The 20,401-nt window shown below is 42.0% G+C and overlaps 1 protein-coding gene across 10 annotated transcripts in view; it reads left to right on the forward strand.

Moving 5' to 3' along the window:
- Window positions 1-20,401, forward strand: part of LOC121567299 (DISP complex protein LRCH3) — a 69,360-nt gene that overhangs the window by 13,077 nt on the left and 35,882 nt on the right. For all 10 annotated transcript variants that reach the window (XM_041877229.1, XM_041877227.1, XM_041877231.1 and 7 more), the window contains exons 2-4: window positions 15,792-15,936; window positions 19,873-19,999; window positions 20,203-20,308. In XM_041877229.1, coding sequence (XP_041733163.1) covers window positions 15,792-15,936; window positions 19,873-19,999; window positions 20,203-20,308 — 378 coding nt within the window. The remainder of the gene's footprint in view (window positions 1-15,791; window positions 15,937-19,872; window positions 20,000-20,202; window positions 20,309-20,401) is intronic.

Below are 20,401 nucleotides of genomic sequence, written 5' to 3' on the forward strand. Positions count from 1 at the left end.
ATGACTCACCTAACCGCTTTTCTTAACACCCGCCCGCTTAACCCGGAAGCCAGCTGCACCAATGTGTCGGAGGAAACACCGTTAAACTGATGACCGAAGTCAGCCTGCAGGCGCCCGGCCCGCCACAATGAGTCGCTAGAGCGCGATGAGCCTAGTAAAGCCCCCCCGGCCAAACCCTCCCCTAACCCGGACGATGCTGGGCCAATTGTGCGCAGCCCTATGGGGGTCACGGCCGGTTGTGACACAGCCTGGGATCGAACCTGGGTCTGCAGTGCCTTAGACCGCTGCTTAGGCCCCGAGATTTCATTTTAGTCGAGCAGTCACCAATATATATATATATATATATATATATATATATATATCTTTTTTTTCACTGCACACGAGACACCTGTCTGATTTGCGCCTGTCTCAGTAGACTAATCCATTGAGGAGGCCACGGTCCAAGAACGGGAGTATGGCTAAGGTGCACAAGGCACATCTCTCTCCAGAAGGCGCGCTCTCCCGCCATTTCGTGCGCATTTATTGTTTCATAACTTAATTGTGTGAATTGTTTGCCCTTTTGTTAGTGTCTCAATTCCCCATTACATATTACTGGTAGTAGCCTACATTTACTGTTAATTCCCATAATTTCTAATCAACAATGTTTGGTTATGGTAATTTGTTAGTGCATTCAATATATTATTATTAGTTTTACAGTCGTTTAGCGTTCTCATTGTCGGAGTTGACACGTTGTTTGGAGAGCTCACAACCTATATGCTACACTTGTGAGAAACAAGTTTTGATTATTTCATTACATTTACGAGTTTTGTCAATTGATTCATTGTCTTTTTGTTTGGAGCACTCCTGTCAATGTTGAGTCAGGATGTGCACCTGATTACTCATTTAGAAGTTGGCCTAGGCTACCTGGCCTGCACGCAAATGTAGGCCTATAAATGTGCCCATTTGGGGATGTCTGATAGTATTTCTGATTGTCTTAACTCACCACCACTAAGGAGCTGTGGCGCTTCTCAAAGTAATTTTTTATTCACCTCAAACAGCAAGTAAACAAAGTCTGTTTTTAAAATCCATTGAGAATGACAATAGTTCCTCAATGTATTTGAAAAATATTTCCAGCTCTCCCTTTCAATAACCACTTTGCATGAAAGGGAAAAATGTAATGCTCTGATCCAGTGGAAACTTAATAAAATACCTGATAATTTATACAATGTTGCAAGTTTGCTAGCACGAGCTTCAGCTGGACACAGTTGATAGTTGATCAAATGTTTCAAGTTCGTTGCAGACATGCCTATGTGTAGACTGATTCATAGGATATTTATTTGTATCAGGATATTTTATACCTGCAGACTGCAATGTTTTTAGTTGTTGGCTTTATGTAGGCTATTTTTACATAGTTGGCAATGGCAGCAGAAGTAACTTATTTAGATTTTTATCAATTGTATTTAGATACAATTTAGATTAACCACATGACAATGATTTTGAGATACAAAGACTATTATAAATTAAATGAAACTGTTCCACGAAAATGTGCATATGAAAATCATAACTGGCATGCAGATCGGTTGAAATGGTAAGATAAATTGGCACTCCAAAATGGGAAAGGTTGCTGACCCCTCGTGTAGCCTATTACCGGCAACTTCAGGAGCATAACTGCAGAATCTGTGAAGGCCAGCAGCAGCGGGAGGAGGACTGAAGTCCCCAGTCAAGTGTCACGTGGTGTTTTGTTTACAAGCACACAACGAGTCACTCACTGTTGTGCAGCATGCGCCAGGTGATCTAATTACAGTATGAAATTACAGTATGGAATAAGTTAACTGTCTAAAATGTGCTGAATGCTCTGCAGTTGTGCATTTGGTTTGCTAATTTAGTAGCTAGTTAGCTATCTAGCTAAGTGGTTAGCTTCTTCCAAAATCAAGCATTTGCTTGGTAACATTAGAGCATCCCCTCCTGGATCAAGAGTCTTGCTGGCTAATATTTGTTTTGTGGTGCCGGAAACTGTGAGTAGCATTTTTTTGTTACTTGTATAGTTTAGGTCAGAAACTGTACAGAATATTCGCTATGCGCTCGTTAGCATCCTCTATGAGGACTCCTTAGTACTTGTTAGCATTCTGGTAAGTGACTTTTTTGGGGCTTTGAATATTAGTACTTTTTAAATAAATACTTGCATTCAACTTGTGCACTAGGTAATAGATAAAGAAGATCGCCTGTTCATCATTTCGCCTGTTAGATAATTTCATTATGAAGCTTTTTCATAATGAAGCTTACCAGTACTAGTTTCCCCAAAAAGCAGTTTGAGACAGTCACGTGTGTTTGTTTACAAAGAATAACAATTAGCGAAATGGGAGTTTCGTGAGGCGAGTCACTCCTGCAGCACAACTTAAGTGAGGTGATCAAGTTACATTTGTATGATATTCACTGTTTGCCAGCTGTATATCTTATAACTTAAGTTAACTATCTAAGATGAGACATTCTCTCCAGCTGGGTTTTGCTAATGTGAGTTTGCAAGATCAAGCTTCTTGGTTACAGCAGCAGAGACAATTCCCCCCTGGATTAAGATCCCTGCTGCCTAATATTTGTTTTGTGTGTGCTCCAAACTACGTTTTGAGATACTTGCATAACTTTATGAGCTGGGTTGTCTGTCCTAGTAGTAAATGTTTGCATGCACTCGTTAGCATTTACCTAGCATCCGCTATGAGAATTCCTTAGTACTTATTAGCATATTGTTAGCGTTCTAGTAAGTGATGTTTTTGGGGCTTATTTTACTTTAAAAAGAATAATAATATAATAGCCCCTTGTGTATACTACCGGTAATACCGTATATCCCGGGATGGCACAGTATGGAAATCTGGATACCGCCCAACCCTAGTCTGTTCTACGTTTTGGGAGATGGGACTTAAAAAAAGGCATTGTTAGAAAGGTTAAGTTAAAATCTATTACAGTAAAATAATGTCTAACTGTTTCGGCGTTCCAAATGACCGATTCTGTTGGACCAAACCTCAAATGCCAATAGTACGTTTTAAACTGCTTATTGTCAGAGAGGAAGAAGTGATCTTTCGTCGTTGTTGTGAGTGGCAGGGGAAGGGGCTTGGTGTCTGTGCAAGTGGGAAAGTGGGCACAGCACAGAAGGAGCAAAGGAGACAAGGCTAAAAAGACAGAACGCTTATAAAAATGTGATACAGGCATTTGGAACAACGCGCTAAAACATATGTTGAAATTAATCAAATTAATTTGATATATCGCCCTGCCCGAACTGTATGGCGAGAGAGACAGAGAGGGGGTATCTATGTCCTGGTCTATGGGTGAGTCTGTGATCCTCTCGCTCGGGCGCTTCACTGACCGTTGTTGTCTGTGTGCAGTGACTGTGGAATTGGAGCATAGTCAATGCAGTGTGTATGTGCTCTGCAAGTTTGGCGACGCTAGGGGGCGACATACACAGTGCACACTGCCAGACCCTTATGAAGGAGGAGAGAGAAGGGAGGGAGAGAGAAAATGGAGCAGAGAGGGAGACTGAGGCCTGACTTGGTTAACTTGGCAAAGGCCTCTCTTGTTGTTCTCTCTCTCTTTCTCTCTGTGTTTTGTTTAGCCAGACCCATGTCTCTGTGGCCAGTCCACACTGGTTATCTCAGGGAGGAGCTCGCTGGAAGAAATTAAAGGGGAACTGCACCCACTGATTTGGCCTAGTTTTTTGGCTTTCTCAAGAAATGCCGGGCCATGACAGACGCCAAACGTGAGTTGGGTTGTGGTTTGATGAGGCTGTTTCTTGGGTGTGTGCTTGCCACCACCAAGACACACCCATCTGTCTGTCAGAACCTTGCCTGCAGCTGTTTCCCCCCCAATCTCAATCACAACAAACAAACCTCCTGCAGGTTGAGTTCAATAATTACAGGCAGATGTATGGTGAGATGCTGGAGGAAGCTTTGAATAGGTCAGCAGTCTAAAGAGTAATATGAGAAGAATGCAATTGCTGAATTTATGTAGATATTCTTAAAGTGTTTTGATAACTTTCAAACGTAGTAACAAGGTCCATGTAGAATAAACAACCCTTTACATAATATAGTAGTAGTGTTCTGCTAATGTAACAATGTGCACCTTTCACAGTCATTCCCAGCCGATAAAGTTACTGTGCCTATCTGAATTCTGTTTGGTGTTAATGTGGCTACCTTTGCGATCATGTCATACCTTCCTGTGTGGTGTCCCGTATAAAGCAGGAGTTCCATGATCCTGGTGCAGAATACACAAGGTTTCTCCCTGCCCATATTGACTGATACCTCGCTCTCTATATATATGTCAGTACCTCAGACAGTTTTTAGGTCCATTTTTTGAATATTTAGATTTCTGTCTTTTTATATCAAAATGCTGAATTTCTAAAATGACCTAATGCATTTTACTATGTGTATTTATTGTTACATAAACAACGATTGGTGTCTCTGCATTAAATTGCCAAATTAAGGTGTTGTTTAATGTAAAAAGGTATTCCATATAGTCTATAATCTGGTAGATACTCTTCTTCGTGGTTCTAAGAATGATAATTACAGGATGTGGGACGAAGGAGCATCTTGCTATTGGTCGTCAAGAAAGGAAATCATAACAAAAGAAAGTAAACAAAGAAATGGTAGCTAGCTAGGCTAGCGGTTAGTAATCTCTGAAGTAAAGTAAGATGTGGTAGCTAGCTAGGCTAGCGGTTAGTAATCTCTGAAGTAAAGTAAGGCGAATAACGTTAGTTGTTGAGTAGCTGAGTGACGTTGGCCAAAATTAAGTGCAATAACGTTCTGGTCAGATACAAATACACTACACATTTCCACTCTTTTCCTGACCGCGATGGAGCTCTGTGTCAGGCATAGCTAACTACAATGGGGACCGGTTGAAACCGGGTTCTGTTCCCACTGTCTTTCCACCATGGACGGGAAAGTTCCAACCATATGTTGCTAGCTAGCAAAGTTGCTAACACCTGTAGCTAGTCACCACAAAGTAATTTATAACTTTATTTGTTTTGCCATTCTCTGAACTAGTTTGTGGTGTTTTAAGCATCGCTACTACTGTAACGGTAACATTATCCTGTTCTACTGATTGTTTTGTATATTTTGCTTTGTGATGCAATTCCCTTTTTCATTATAACGTTACTGATAAGAAATATTATTTTATACTAGGCATCAGTTTTCTGTAGTGCTATTGATTGCATATAATTACTTGCCCTAGTTTTAAGGTCCATGAGTAGGACACAGCCCTAGCCAGAGCCATATACACTTAACAAAAATATAGACGCAACATGTAAAGTGTTGGTCCCATGTTTCATGAGCTGAAATAATATAGCACAGAAATGTTCCATACGCACAAAAAGCTTATTTCTCTCAAATTGTGCACAAATTTGTTTACATCCCTGTCAGTGAGCATTTATCCTCTGCCAAGATAATCCATCCACTTGACAGGTCTTGCATATCAAGAAGCTGATTAAGCTCTTAAGGATCTGACCCTTTTTTTCAATTTTCCCCTAAAATGACATACCCAAATCTAACTGCCTGTAGCTCAGAACCAGAAGCAAGGATATGCATATTCTTAATAGCATTTGAAAGGAAACACTTTGAAGTTTGTGGAAATGTGAAATTAATGTAGGAGAATATAATACATTAGATCTGGTAAAAGATAATACAAACAGAAAAACATGGGTTTTCTATTTTATTTTTGTTCCATCATCTTTGAAATGCAAGAGAAAGGCCACAATATAATATTGCAGTTTAGGCGCAATTTAGATTTCGGCCACTAGATGGCAGCAGTGTGTGTGCAATGTTTCAGATTGATCCAGTGAAGCATTGCAATACTGGACTATTTTGTATCAAGTCTGCCCAAATGTGACGAATTGGTCAATTGATACATTTTCAAGTACATAACTATAGAGAACATACAAAAATGATATGGTAATACAAAATGCAAGTTTACACACTCTCAGGAATGTCATACATGATGGATCATTATCTTATACATTAACTTTCACACATCTAGATGGCCGGGCGGGGTGGGTGTGGAGACAGAGACGGCAGGGGTTCAAACTGTAGAACCAAGTTCCTACATTTGATAATAAAAATGGATTTTATTAAATAAAACTATGCTATATTTTATCTCTGGGACCCTTAGGACGGACAAATCAGAGCAAGATTACTGAATGTAAGAACAGTATTTACCTTCAGAGGTGAATGTATCAAACCAGTTGCCGTGATTAGTTTTTTGTTGTGCACTCTCCTCAAACAATAGCATGGTATTTGTTCACTGTAATAGCTACTGTAAATTGGACAGTGCAGTTAGATTAACAAGAATTTAAGCTTTCTGCCCATATAAGACATGTCTATGTCCTGGAAAGTTTGTTGTTACTAACAACAGTCATGCTAATCACATTAGCTCACGTTAGCTCAACCATCCCGTATACGGGACACCGATCCCGTAGAGGTTAAACAGCATGATCATTACACAGGTGCACCTTGTGCTGGGGACAATAAAATGTGCACACAACACATTTGTCATACAACACAATGCCACAGGGGTCTCAAGATTTGAGGGAGCGTGCAATTGCCATGCTGACTGTAGGAATGTCCACCAGAGCTGTTGCTAGAGAATTGAATGTTCATTTGGGCAGGCATTAGCTACGGAGAACGAAAACAATTGCATTTTATCTATGGCAATTTGAATGCACAGAGATATCGTGACAAGATCCTAAGGCCCATTGTTGTGCCATTCATCCGCCTTCATCACCTCATGTTTCAGCATAATAATGCACAGCCCCATGTCGCAAGGATCTGTACACAATTTCTGGAAGCTGAAAATGTCCCAGTTCTTCCATGGCCTGCATACTCACCAGACATGTCACCCATTGAGCATGTTTGGGGTTCTCTGGATCGACGTGTGCGACAGCGTATTCTAGTTCCCGCCAATATCCAGCCACTTTGCACAGTCATTGAAGAAGAGTGGGACAACATTCCACAGGCCACAATCAACAGCCTGATCAACTATATGTGAAGGAGATACAGTGGGGAGAACAAGTATTTGATACATTTACATTTACATTTTAGTCATTTAGCAGACGCTCTTATCCAGAGCGACTTACAGTTACTGAGTGCATACATTATTATTCTTTTATTTTTTTCATACTGGCCCCACGTGGGAATCGAACCCACAACCCTGGCGTTGCAAACAACATGCTCTACCAACTGAGCTACATCCCTGCCGGCCTTTCCGTCCCCTACCCTGGACGACGCTGGGCCAATTGTGCGCCGCCTCATACACTGCCGATTTTGCAGGTTTTCCTACTTACAAAGCATGTAGAGGTCTGTAATTTTTATCATAAGTACACTTCAACTGTGAGAGACAGTATCTAAAACAAAAATCCAGAAAATCACAATGTATGATTTTTAAGTAATTAATTTGCATTTTATTGCATGACATAAGTATTTGATCACCTACCAACCAGTAAGAATTCCGGCTCTCACAGACCTGTTAGTTTTTCTTTAAGAAGCCCTCCTGTTCTCCACTCATTACCTGTATTAACTGCACCTGTTTGAACCCGTGACCTGTATAAAAGACACCTGTCCACACACTCAATCAAACAGACTCCAACCTCTCCACAATGGCCAAGACCAGAGAGCTGTGTAAGGACATCAGGGATAAAATTGTAGACCTGCACAAGGCTGGGATGGGCTACAGGACAATAGGCAAGTAGCTTGGTGAGAAGGCAACAACTGTTGGCGCAATTATTAGAAAATGGAAGAAGTTCAAGATGACGGTCAATCACCCTCGGTCTGGGGCTCCATGCAAGATCTCACCTCGTGGGGCATCAATGATCATGAGGAAGGTGAGGGATCAGCCCAGAACTACACGGCAGGACCTGGTCAATGACCTGAAGAGAACTGGGACCACAGTCTCAAAGAAGGTGGAAACATCATTCTTTGGGGATGCTTTTCTGCAAAGGGGACAGGACGACTGCACCGTATTGAGGGGAGGATGGATGGGGCCATGTATCGCGAGATCTTGGCCAACAACCTCCTTCCCTCAGTAAGAGCATTGAAGATGGGTCGTGGCTGGGTCTTCCAGCATGACAACGTCCCGAAACACACAGCCAGGGCAACTAAGGAGTGGCTCCGTAAGAAGCATCTCAAGGTCCTGGAGTGGCCTAGCCAGTCTCCAGACCTGAACCCAATAGAACGTCTTTGGAGGGAGCTGAAAGTCTGTATTGCCCAGCGACAGCCCCGAAACCTGAAGGATCTGGAGAAGGTCTGTATGGAGGAGTGGGCCAAAATCCCTGCTGCAGTGTGTGCAAACCTATGTATGATTTCTGTACCAAATATTATGTTCTGCTTTTCTGATGTATCAAATACTTATGTCATGCAATAAAATGCAAATGAATTACTTAAAAATCATACAATGTGATTTTCTGGATTTTTTTTGTTCTCCCCACTGTATGTTGCGCTGCATGAGGCAAATGGTGGTCACACCAGATACTGACTGGTTTTCCGATCCACACCCCTACTTAAAAAAAATATATATATCTGTGACCAAGAGATATGCGTATCTGTATTCCCAGTCATGTGAAATCCATAGATTGGGGCCTATTTTATTTATTTAAATTGACAGATTTCCTTATATGAACTGTAATTCAGTAAAACCGTTGAGTGTAGGCTACGTGTGTGTACTTGCCTTGTCTACCTTTGGTGTGTGTGTGTTCACAGACCTGTTGATCCAGGAGGGGCTGGATTGTAGTAGAACCAGATCCCTCTCACATTAAGACCATTCCTTCTCCACCAAAAAACATCACACCCAAAACATTAAACTTCAACATAGAACATCTCACTTGCATTCATTCTACAAAGTGTAGCCTATCTCCTCATCACTTTCCCCCCTGCCCCAACATTGTTACTGGAGATCCATTACAAATACATATCATGCATCCTCCAAATGGTCAGAGCAGTCAACATTTTGAAGTAGAATATTGTTACTACATGGTTTAGTGTTAAATTGTTAACACGTTTTATATTTTTGTTCTGTATAGATACATACAGTGCATTCGGAAAGTATTCATACCCCTTTTTCCACATTTTGATACGTTACAGCCTTATTCTAAAATTGATTCAATACATTTTTTCCCTCATGAATCTACACACAATACCCCATAATGACGAATGACAAAAAAAATGTGTTGGTGCAAATTGATTAAAAATAAAAAACAGAAATACCTTTATTTACGTAAGTATTCAAACCCTTTGCTATGAGACTCGAAATTGAGCTCAGGTGCATCCTGTTTCCATTGATCATCCTTGTGATGTTTCTACAACTTAATTGGAGTCCACCTGTGGTAAATTCAATTGATTGGACATGATTTGGAAAGACACACACCTGTCTATATAAGGTCCCACAATTGACAGTGCATGTCAGAGCAAAATCCAAGCCATGAGGTCGAAGGAATTGTCCGTAGAGCTCCGAGACCATCTCTGCATCACTCCACCAATCAGGCCTTGATGGTAGAGTGGCCAAACGGAAGCGTCTCCTCAGTAAAAGGCACATGACAGCCCACTTGGAGTTTGCCCAAAGGCACCTAAAGGACTCTCAGACCATAAGAAACAAGATTCTCTGGTCTGATGAAACCAAGATTGAACTCTTTGGCCAGAATGCCAAATGTCATGTCTGTTGAAACCTGGAACCGTCCCTACGGTGAAGCATGGTGGTGGCAGAATCATGCTGTGGGGATGTTTTTCAGTGGCAGGGACTGGGAGACTAGTCAGGATTGAAGGAAAGATGAACGGAGCAAAGTACAGAGAGATCCTTGATGAAAACCTGCTCCAGAGCGCTCAGGACCTCAGACTGGGGTGAAGGTTCACCTTCCAACAGGACAACGACCCTTAGCACACAGCCAAGACAATGCAGGAGTGGCTTCGGGACAAGTCTCTGAATGTCCTTGAGTGGCCCAGCCAGAGCCCAGACTTGAATCCAATCAAACATCTCTGGAGAGACCTGAAAATAGCTGTGCAGCGACGCTCCCCCTCCAACCTGAAAGAACTTGAGAGGATCTGCAGAGAAGAATGGGAGAAACTCCCCAAATACAGGTGTGCCGAGCTTGTAGCGTCATACTCAAGAAGACTTAAGGCTGTAATTGCTGCCAAAGGTGCTTCAACAAAGTACTGAGTAAAGGGTCTGAATACTTACAGTACCAGTCAAAAGTTTGAACACACTTACTCATTCAAGGGTTTTTCTTTATTTGTACTATTTTCTACATTGTAGAATAATATTGAAGACATCAAAACTATGAAATAACACATGGAATCATGTAGTAACCAAAAAAGTGTTAATAAATCAAAATATATTTTAGATTCTTCAAAGTAGCCACCCTTTGCCTTGATTACAGTCTTGAAGGAGTTCCCACATATGCTGAGCTCTTGTTGGCTGCTTTTCCTTCACTCTGCGGTCCAACTCATCCCACACCATCTCATTTGGGTTGAGGCCAGGTCATCTGATGCAGCAGTCCATCACTCTCCTTCTTGGTCAAATAGCCCTTACACAGCCTGGAGGTGTATTTTGGTTCATTGTCCTGTTGAAAAACAAATGATAGTCCCACTAAGCCCAAACCAGGGGATGGTGTATCGCTGCAGAATGCTGTGGTAGCCATGCTGGTTAAGTGTGCCTTGAATTCTAAATAAATCACTAACAGTCACCAGCAAAGCACCCCCACACCATCACACCACCTCCATGCTTCATGGTGGGAACCACACATGCAGACATCATCCGTTCACCTACTCTGCGTCTCACAGAGACACGGTAGTTGGAACCAAAAATCTCAGATTTGGACTCCAGACCAAAGGACAGATTTCCACCGGTCTAGTGTCCATTGCTCGTGTTTCTTGGCCCAAGCAAGTCTCTTCTTATTGGTGTCCATTAGTAGTGGTTTCTTTGCAGCAATTCATGAAGTCCTGATTCAAGCAGTCTCCTCTGAACAGTTGATGTTGAAATGTCTGTTACTTGAACTCTGTGAAGCATTTATTTGGGCTGCAATTTCTGAGGCTGGTAAATCAAATGACGTTATCCTCTGCTGCAGAGGTAACTCTGGGTCTTCCTTTCCTGTGGCGGTCCTCATGAGAGCCAGTTTCATCATAGCGCTTGATGGTTTTTGCGACTGCACTTGAAGAAACTTTCAAAGTTCTTGACATTTTCCGTATTGACTGACCTTCATGTCTTAAAGTAATGATGGACTGTCGTTTTCTCTTTGCAAATTTTAGCTCTTCTTGCCATAATATGGACTTGGTCTTTTACCAACTAGAGCTATCTTCTGTATACCACCCTTACCTTGTCACAACACAACTGATTGGCTCAAACGCATTAAGAAGGAAAGAAATTCCACAAATTAACTTTTAAGAAGGCACACCTGTTAATTTAAATGCTTTCCAGGTGAATACATCATGAAGCTGGTTGAGGGAATGCCAAGCGTGTGCAAAGCTGTCATCAAGGCAAAGGGTGGCTATTTGAAGAATCTCTAATATAAAATATGTGTTATTTCATAGTTTTTGATGTCTTCACTATTATTCTACAATATAGAAAATAGTAAAAAATAAATAAAAACCCTTGAATGAGTAGGTGTTCTAAAACGTTTGACTGGTAGTTTATATATTTACTGCTGTAACAATGATAAATCTCCATTGGGGGGTGGGGGTAGAATGTCCCCGAGGGAATGTTCATAGGAGGAGCAGCAGGTGAGAAGTGAATGAAACAATAAAAATTATTATTTTATAAATAACAGAAGAATACCTTCAATTTTACTTATGGAAGACCATATCTGAGACTTAGAGCAGACAATTATTTTACAATTACATCTAAACTGTTTTAAAATGTAATTTCATACATAGTGAGGGGAAAAAAGTATTTGATCCCCTGCTGATTTTGTACGTTTTCCCACTGACAAATAAATGATCAGTCTATAATTGTAATGGTAGGTTTATTTGAACAGTGAGAGACAGGAGGGATTTTGTCCCACTCCTCTTTGCAGATCTTCTTCAAATCATTAAGGTTTCGAGGCTGACGTTTGGCAACTCGAACCTTCAGCTCCCTCCACAGATTTTCTATGGGATTAAGGTCTGGAGACTGGCTAGGCTACTCCAGGACCTTAATGTGCTTCTTCTTGAGCCACTCCTTTGTTGCCTTGGCCGTGTGTTTTGGGTCATTGTCATGCTGGAATACCCACCCACGACCCATTTTCAATGCCCTGGCTGAGGGAAGGAGGTTCTCACCCAATATTTGACGGTACATGGCCCCGTCCATCGTCCCTTTGATGCGGTGAAGTTGTCCTGTCCCCTTAGCAGAAAAACACCCCCAAAACATAATGTTTCCACCTCCATGTTTGACGGTGGGGATGGTGTTCTTGGAGTCATAGGCAGCATTCCTCCTCCTCCAAACACGGCGAGTTGAGTTGATGCCAAAGAGCTCCATTTTGGTCTCATCTGACCACAACACTTTCACCCAGTTCTCCTCTGAATTATTCAGATGTTCATTGGCAATCTTCAGACGGGCATGTACAGTATCTCACAAAAGTGAGTACACCCCTCACATTTTTGTAAATATTTGAGTATATCTTTTCATGTGACAATACTGAAGAAATCACACTTTGCTACAATGGAAAGTAGTGAGTGTACAGATTGTATAACAGTGTACATTTTCTGTCCCCTCAAAATAACTCAACACACAGCCATTAATGTCTAAACCGCTGGCAACAAACGTGAGTACACCCCTAAGTGAAAATGTCAAAATTGGGCCCAATTAGCCATTTTCCATCCCAGGTGTCATGTGACTCATTAGTGTTATAAGGTCTCAGGTGTGAATGGGGAGCAGGTGTGTTAAATTTGGTGTCATCGTTCTCACACTCCCTCATACTGGTCACTGGAAGTTCAACATGGCACCTCATGGCAAAGAACTCTCTGAGGATCTGAAAAAAATAATTGTTGCTCTACATAAAGATGGCCTGGGCTATAAGAAGATTGCCAAGACCCTGAAACTGAGCTGCATCACGGTGGCCAAGACCATACAGTGGTTTAACAGGACAGGTTCCACTCAGAACAGGCCTCGCCATGGTCGACCAAAGAAGTTGAGTGCACGTGCTCAGCGTCATATCCAGAGGTTGTCTTTGGGAAATAGACCTATGAGTGCTGCCAGCATTGCTGCAGAGGTTGAAGGGGTGGGGGGTCAGCCTCTCAGTGCTCAGACTATACGCCGCACACTGCATCAAATTGGTCTGCATGGCTGTCGTCCCAGAAGGAAGCCTCTTCTAAAGATGATGCACAAGAAAGCCCGCAAACAGTTTGCTGAAGACAAGCAGACTAGGGACATGGAACCATGTCCTGTGGTCTGATGAGACCAAGATGAACTTATTTGGTTCAGATGGTGTCAAGCATGTGTGGCGGCAACCAGGTGAGGAGTACAAAGACAAGTGTGTCTTGCCTACAGTCAAGCATGGTGGAGGGAGTGTCATGGTCTGGGGCTGCATGAGTGCTGCCGGCACTTGGGAGCTACAGTTCATTGAGGGAACCATGAATGCCAACATGTACTGTGACATACTGAAGCAGAGCATGATCCCCTCCCTTCGGAGACTGGGCCGCAGGGCAGTATTCCAACATGATAACGACCCCAAACACACCTCCAAGACGACCACTGCCTTGCTAAAGAAGCTGAGGGTAAAGGTGATGGACTGGCCAAGCATGTCTCCAGACCTAAACCCTATTGAGCATCTGTGGGGCATCCTCAAACGGAAGGTGGAGGAGTGTAAGGTCTCTAACATCCACCAGCTCCGTGATGTCGTCATGGAGGAGTGAAGAGGACTCCAGTGGCAACCTGTGAAGCTCTGGTGAACTCCATGTCCAAGAGAGTTAAGGCAGTGCTGGAAAATGATGGTGGCCACTCAAAATATTGACACTTTGGGCCCAATTTCGACATTTTCACTTAGGGGTGTACTCACTTTTGTTGCCAGCGGTTTAGACATTAATGGCTTTGTATTGTGTTATTTTGAGGGGACAACAAATTTACACTTATACAATCTGTACACTCACTACTTTACATTGAAGCAGTGTCATTTCTTCAATGTTGTCACATGAAAAGATATACTCAAATATTTACAATAATGTAAGGGGTGTACTCATTTTTTTGAGATACTGTATCGCAGTTGTAAATGAGAACTTGTTCTCAACTGGCTTACCTGGTTAAATAAAAAAAATATGTGCTTTCTTGAGCAGGTGGACCTTGCGGGCGCTGCAGGATTTCAGTCCTTCACGGCGTAGTGTGTTACCAATTGTTTTCTTGATGACTATGGTCCCAGCTGCCTTGAGATCATTGACAAGATCCTCCCGTGTAGTTCTGGAATGATTCCTCACCGTTCTCATGATCATTGCAACACCACGAGGTGAGATCTTGCATGGAGCCCCAGGCCGAGGGAGATTGACAGTTATTTTGTGTTTCTTCCATTTGCGAATAATTCCACCAACGGTTGTCACCTTCTCACCAAGCTGCTTGGCGATGGTCTTGTAGCCCTTTCCAGCCTTGTGTAGGTCTACAATCTTGTCCCTGACATTCTTGGAGAGCTCTTTGGTCTTGGCCATGGTGGAGAGTTTGGAATCTGATTGATTGATTGCTTCTGTGGACAGGTGTCTTTTATACAGGTAACAAGTTGAGATTGGGAGCACTCCCTTTAAGAGTGTGCTCCTAATCTCAGCTCGTTACCTGTATAAAAGACACCTGGGAGCCAGAAATCTTTCTGATTGAGAGGGGGTCAAATACTTATTTCCCTCATTAAAATGCAAATCAATTTCTAACATTTTTGAAATGTGTTTTTGTGTTGTCATTATGGGGTATTGTGTGTAAATTGATCAGGGGGAAAAAACAATTTAATCAATTTCAGAATAAGGCTGTAATGTAACAAAATGTGGAATAAGTCAAAGGGTCTGAATACTTTCAGAATGCACTGTGTGTGGATTGTGGGCGGGGATAGGGGTTGACTATTACTTTCCCAGGGTATTCACTGGGGAAATGGATCTTTCCAGCTACAGTTCAGGGAAGTTTTTTTTGTCAGATATTGAGTAGGAATGGGGATTTGAAAGAATGTTTGTGTCAGAGGACTCTCATTAAAATAATTTTGAGTACTCGCATGTTAGCGCGAAACAGGGCTGAAGGTTAAAAAAAAAAGTGCGGTATTTACAGTATCGTTGTTCCTTTTACTGGTTGTTCTGATACAACTGAAATGTTTTTTAAACATCATTTTACTTCATTTCACTCCACAGGCAATAAGCACATCTTAGTTTGATATTTTAAGTGTTTATAAATGTAACCTGCTAAATGGGTGGACTGGTACATTTAGAATACTTCTATTAGATTATTGGTGAATCAATTCAAACCTTGAGTCGAGTACTCGTGCCCATTTGTAATATCTAGAAACAATTCTGATTTACACTTTTGAAGGAACAAAACTAAAATAAATCTGTTTGATTCTTTAGGGACACAGGCCTACAGTACACATGGTAAATGTAGCCACTGTAATAACCCTAACCCTAACCCATCCTGGCCAGTGACCACCCCCAAGATGGCTGTAAATTACAATGTGTTCTCAACCAACTTGGTAAAATAAGGGTAGCAATAGAAAACTTAAGTGTGTCAAACTGCCCCAACACTAGGACACCTAAAGGTGTGAACACAAAACAAAACCAGCCAACTCACCTGTTCCAATAAAGGGTTGAATAAATGAATGAAATAAAGTGTCATGACATCTACGTCTCTGTCCCCTTGTTTAGACCTGTCCCGTAACCGTCTGCCAGAGCTGCCCGTGGAGGTGTGCATGTTTGTCTCTTTGGAACACCTGAACCTCTACCAGAACTGCCTGCGCTCGCTGCCTGAGAGTCTGCTCAATCTCCAGGCCCTCACCTACCTGAACATAAGGTAACGGACGTACACACACCAGTGGTGGAAAGTTCTTCAAGTTGCACTATGCAGAAATGTCAGTTTGTGACAAAATAAGCTAGTATAGTGTAGAGCAGGGTTTCCCAACTGGTGGCCAGCGGGCCAAATCTGTCCCGCCAGCAATATTTATTGGCCCCCCAAATTAATTGAAGAAGAAGACAATAATATGCAAATGGTGCACAGCAACCGAAAAAGAAAAACTACACCAGTTGGGTAATTCATAAAAAAAATAATCTTAATTTGAATTTACAAACAACAAGGGCTTAATTGGAGTCTATTTCTTTCGATTCTTGGCCTATAGAAAATAACTAGGCCTACCTCAGCCAGTTATGAGGATTAACAGCATCTTGCACAAGAAAAAAAAAATTGAAGTGGGATTCTTTTAATTAGGCCTACTTACAATTGCAACTGGCCAAAAATGTAGCATCCTACATAAAACAATGTCTGAATGTCTGTGTTGGGAGTCTTGGGATAACCTGCTCCTGTAATGACAGAACATACAGAAAAGACTGTCAGCTTGAGACCTAAATAGCCCTGGATAAGCAGTCACAATAATGTTAGTATTTACTAAATACAGTCATATAGGCTACTAAGTTACTGACTTAATGGGAAAAGTTGCATTTCCCCTCGGACACGACCTTGTGGATGTCGGGTGAGATTAATGTGATTTTGAAGCGCAGGCAGTCCTCGATTGACTTACATGAAAGCCGGTTCCTGTCGTGAGTCTTGATTGCGTTCATAGAGGAAAAGGAGGACTTGCAGGTGTAAGTGGATCCAAACATAATTGTTAGCACATTTTTATTTATTTATTTCAGCTTTATTTAACCAGGTAAGCCAGTTGAGAACAAGTTATAATTTACAACTGCAACCTGGCCAAGATAAAGCAAAGCAGTGCGATAAAAACAACAACACAGAGTTACATATGGGGTAAACAAAACATGAAGTCAAAAATATAACAGAAAATATATATACAGTGTGTAGTAAGTTATGGAGGTAAGGCAATAAATAGGCCATAGTGCAAAATAGTTACAATTTCGTATTAACACTGGAATGCTAGATGTGCAAAAGATGATGTGCAAATAGAGATACTGGGGTGCAAATGAGCAAAAATAAATAACAATATGGGGATGAGGTAGTTGGGTGGGCTAATTTCAGAATGACATAAAATGCTAGTTTCTTTATTGTGCTGTATTCATCTGAGCATGCCACCCAAGACGCATACACGGACTTGGCACTCCGGAACACATCGCTGATTTGTCTCAATGTCTGGAATTAAATCAGCTCAGTTTGAATTGCCAAAAAAGCAACATTGGAGAGGAATTCCTCAATTTCCAGAATACGAAGGTGGTCAGCTGCTCCCCTCATTTAGCTTTTTCGGAGAAAATCCACAACCTGGTCATGCAGCTTGCAGAACCGCTCCAGCGCTTTTCCTTTACTCAGCAAGTGCATGTCGTTGTGAAGCAGGAGATCATCGTGGGTGGCCTCCGATTCTGTCACAAGCTTGCGGAAAAGACTAAATCAAATCAAATCCAATTGTATTTGTCACATGCGCCGAATACAACAGGTGTAGACCTTACAGTGAAAGGCTTACTTACAAGCCCTTAACCAACAATGCAGTTATAAGAAAGAATACTGAAAAAATACATAAAATAAATAAAATAATAAGAAATAAAAGTAACAAATAATTAAAGAGCAGGAGTAAAATAACAGTAGGGAGGCTATATACAGGGGGTACCGGTACCGAGTCAATGTGCGGGGGCACCGGTTAGTCAAGGTAATTGAGGTAATATGTACATGTAGGTAGAGATTAAAGTGACTATGCATAGATGATAAACCGAGAGTAGCAGCAGCGTAAAAGAGGGGGGAATGTTGGGTGCTTGATGCCCCCTGACAAAGTTGATTATGTGCATGACTTTATCTATCACATCTTTTTGCTCACAGTTTAGTCTGTCACACAGCACACTCTGATGTATGAGACAATGCAAGCCATTCATTTGGGGGGCGATTTGCTTCAGTCTGCTGACCAGGCACCTGTGTCTGCCCACCATAGCAGGAGCCCCGTCGGTGACAACAAAGTATAATTTTTTTTAATGACAGGCTATGCTGCGTCAACAATTCTTCCAGCTTTGTGAATATGATGTCCCCGGTGGTGTGTCCTTTGAGGGGAATCAGTGCCAGTAGCTCTTCTTTAAATTCATTTCCATCAACAATAACAGACATACACACAACTGTGCTACATCGGTGTTGTGAGTACTCTCATCAATAGCCAGGGAAAAATGCTCAGCCTGATTGAGCCCCTCCCGAACAATCCTATGTACATCATCCGCCAGTGCATGGACGCGGCGGCTGGCTGGCTGTTGACACAGACAGGGGCACCTGTTGGACAGACGCAATTATGCTGTCCATAGACTCTGTCCATTCCTCCAACTGTCACTATGCACTTTTTAAATACCTCCGCGTCTGTGAAGGACATGTTGTGTTTGGTTAGAACCCAGGACGCTTTTAGGGAGGCACTTGTGACCTTCTGTTGGTGGGTCAGGCCAGGAAGGAGGATTCTGCTGCTATGTGTGTAGCTTGCAGTTAACCCTTAAATGTTTCTGCGTCGGGCCTCTGTCTGGGGCGGGAATGTCACTTTGAATGTTCCATGCTTAGTCATAATAACGTCTGAGATTGAATTCTTTGCAAACAGTGATATTTTCGTTGCAAGTAAGACCCACTGGCTTGGCATTGGAGAAAGATGGTAAGATGAATGCATTTCTCTCTGTCCATTCTTCTCTGAAACTTCTATTTTTATTATCTGCCTTTTGATGCTTTTTGAGTGACACTTTCTCTTGCTAGCAAGCTAATTGTTCTGAACGAATGTTGACGTTAAAAAAAGTAGTGTAGGCTACAGTAGACCAGTTTTCCCCCAACAATCAACGCGCAGCGAAATAGACAAAAATAATAATTGAATAGAGACATTGGTGATTTTATGAGTGTAATCAGATCGAAATTATGTTATTGTCATTGATTTAATTATGTACTAATCAGATGTGTTAAAAATGTTCAATGTGTAGTGTAGGCCTATTAATTGTGCTAATATTAAATGCTAATGATATACTCAAGAGTCATTTTCTATTACGATTTTCTATTACTCAAGTATGACAGTTGTGTACTTTTTCAACCACTGACACACACACGCTCACAGGCCCTCACATACTTGAACATATGGTAATACACACACAGTAGAGTAAATACAGATGTACACATATCTATTTACAAAATTGACATCACACCTGTACTCTTAACCATAGAAAGACGGCCTATGCATGCAAACTACACACACCCATGTAAAGATGTGTGATGCCTAAAACAGATGGTACGCTATTCCCTATATAATGAACTACCATTGAGCCCTATCGGCCCTGGTCAAGAGTAGTGCACTAAATAGGGAATAGTGTGCCATTTGGGACGACACCCATGTTCATCGCTTTAATCTTTATTTATGAATGATCTGTTTTGGACATAGAGAAATATCACAGAATATCTGATAAACAAACAGGATTGAGAGGAGAGATGTTTGGTCTGTAACAGAAACCTGTTTTGTCTGGGAAGTATTCTGGGATGTATTCTGGGATGTATTCTGGGAAGTATTCTGGGAAGTATCCCAGACAGTGGCAATAGAATGTCGAGAACATTGTTCAACATGGTGACTTCCTTTGTTTGATAATATTCAATAACATTCGCCATCTTGCCAGTACACACATAAAAACATCCACCATCACAACTATTTGAATTTGAATGGAGACATGAATTTACCAAGGCTTTAGCCAGAAACATCTCTTACATTTTCTCTCTCCTGTCTTTGTCTGTCTCTGTCTGTCTCTGTCTGTGTCTGTCTCTGTCTGTGTCTGTCTTCTTTCTTTCGGATTCCAGTCGGAACCAGTTGTCGACCCTGCCCAGCCCGGTGTGCAGTCTGCCATTGAAGGTCCTGATCGCCTGTAACAACAAGCTGGTCTCCCTTCCTGAGGAGCTGGGCCAACTACGACAGCTCACAGAACTGGTCAGTACAGGACAGTACACACACACAGACATACACAGACACACAGTTAATGCTTAACTGGCCGTGTGTTGTTTTAGTGTCAAAACCACCATGTTGATTTGCCAGTTTTTTGCCCTTATTGGTAGTCTTTGTGTTGTGGTTTGATTACCGTTTAACCAGGGCATCCTCTTCCTCTCCTCTTCCTCCCTCATCCCTCTCTCCAGGACGTGAGTTGTAATGAGATCCAGACACTCCCTCCTCAGGTTGGTCGGCTGGACTCGCTGCGAGACCTCAACATCCGCCGCAATCACCTGGCCCGCTTGCCCCCAGGTCAACACACACACACTCAACCACCTGGCCTGACGTCATGTCCGCACTGGTCAACACACACACACACACACACACACACACACACACACACAC

The sequence above is a fragment of the Coregonus clupeaformis genome, chromosome 6 (assembly GCF_020615455.1).
Source record: "Coregonus clupeaformis isolate EN_2021a chromosome 6, ASM2061545v1, whole genome shotgun sequence".
NCBI classification, from domain to species: Eukaryota; Metazoa; Chordata; class Actinopteri; order Salmoniformes; family Salmonidae; genus Coregonus; species Coregonus clupeaformis.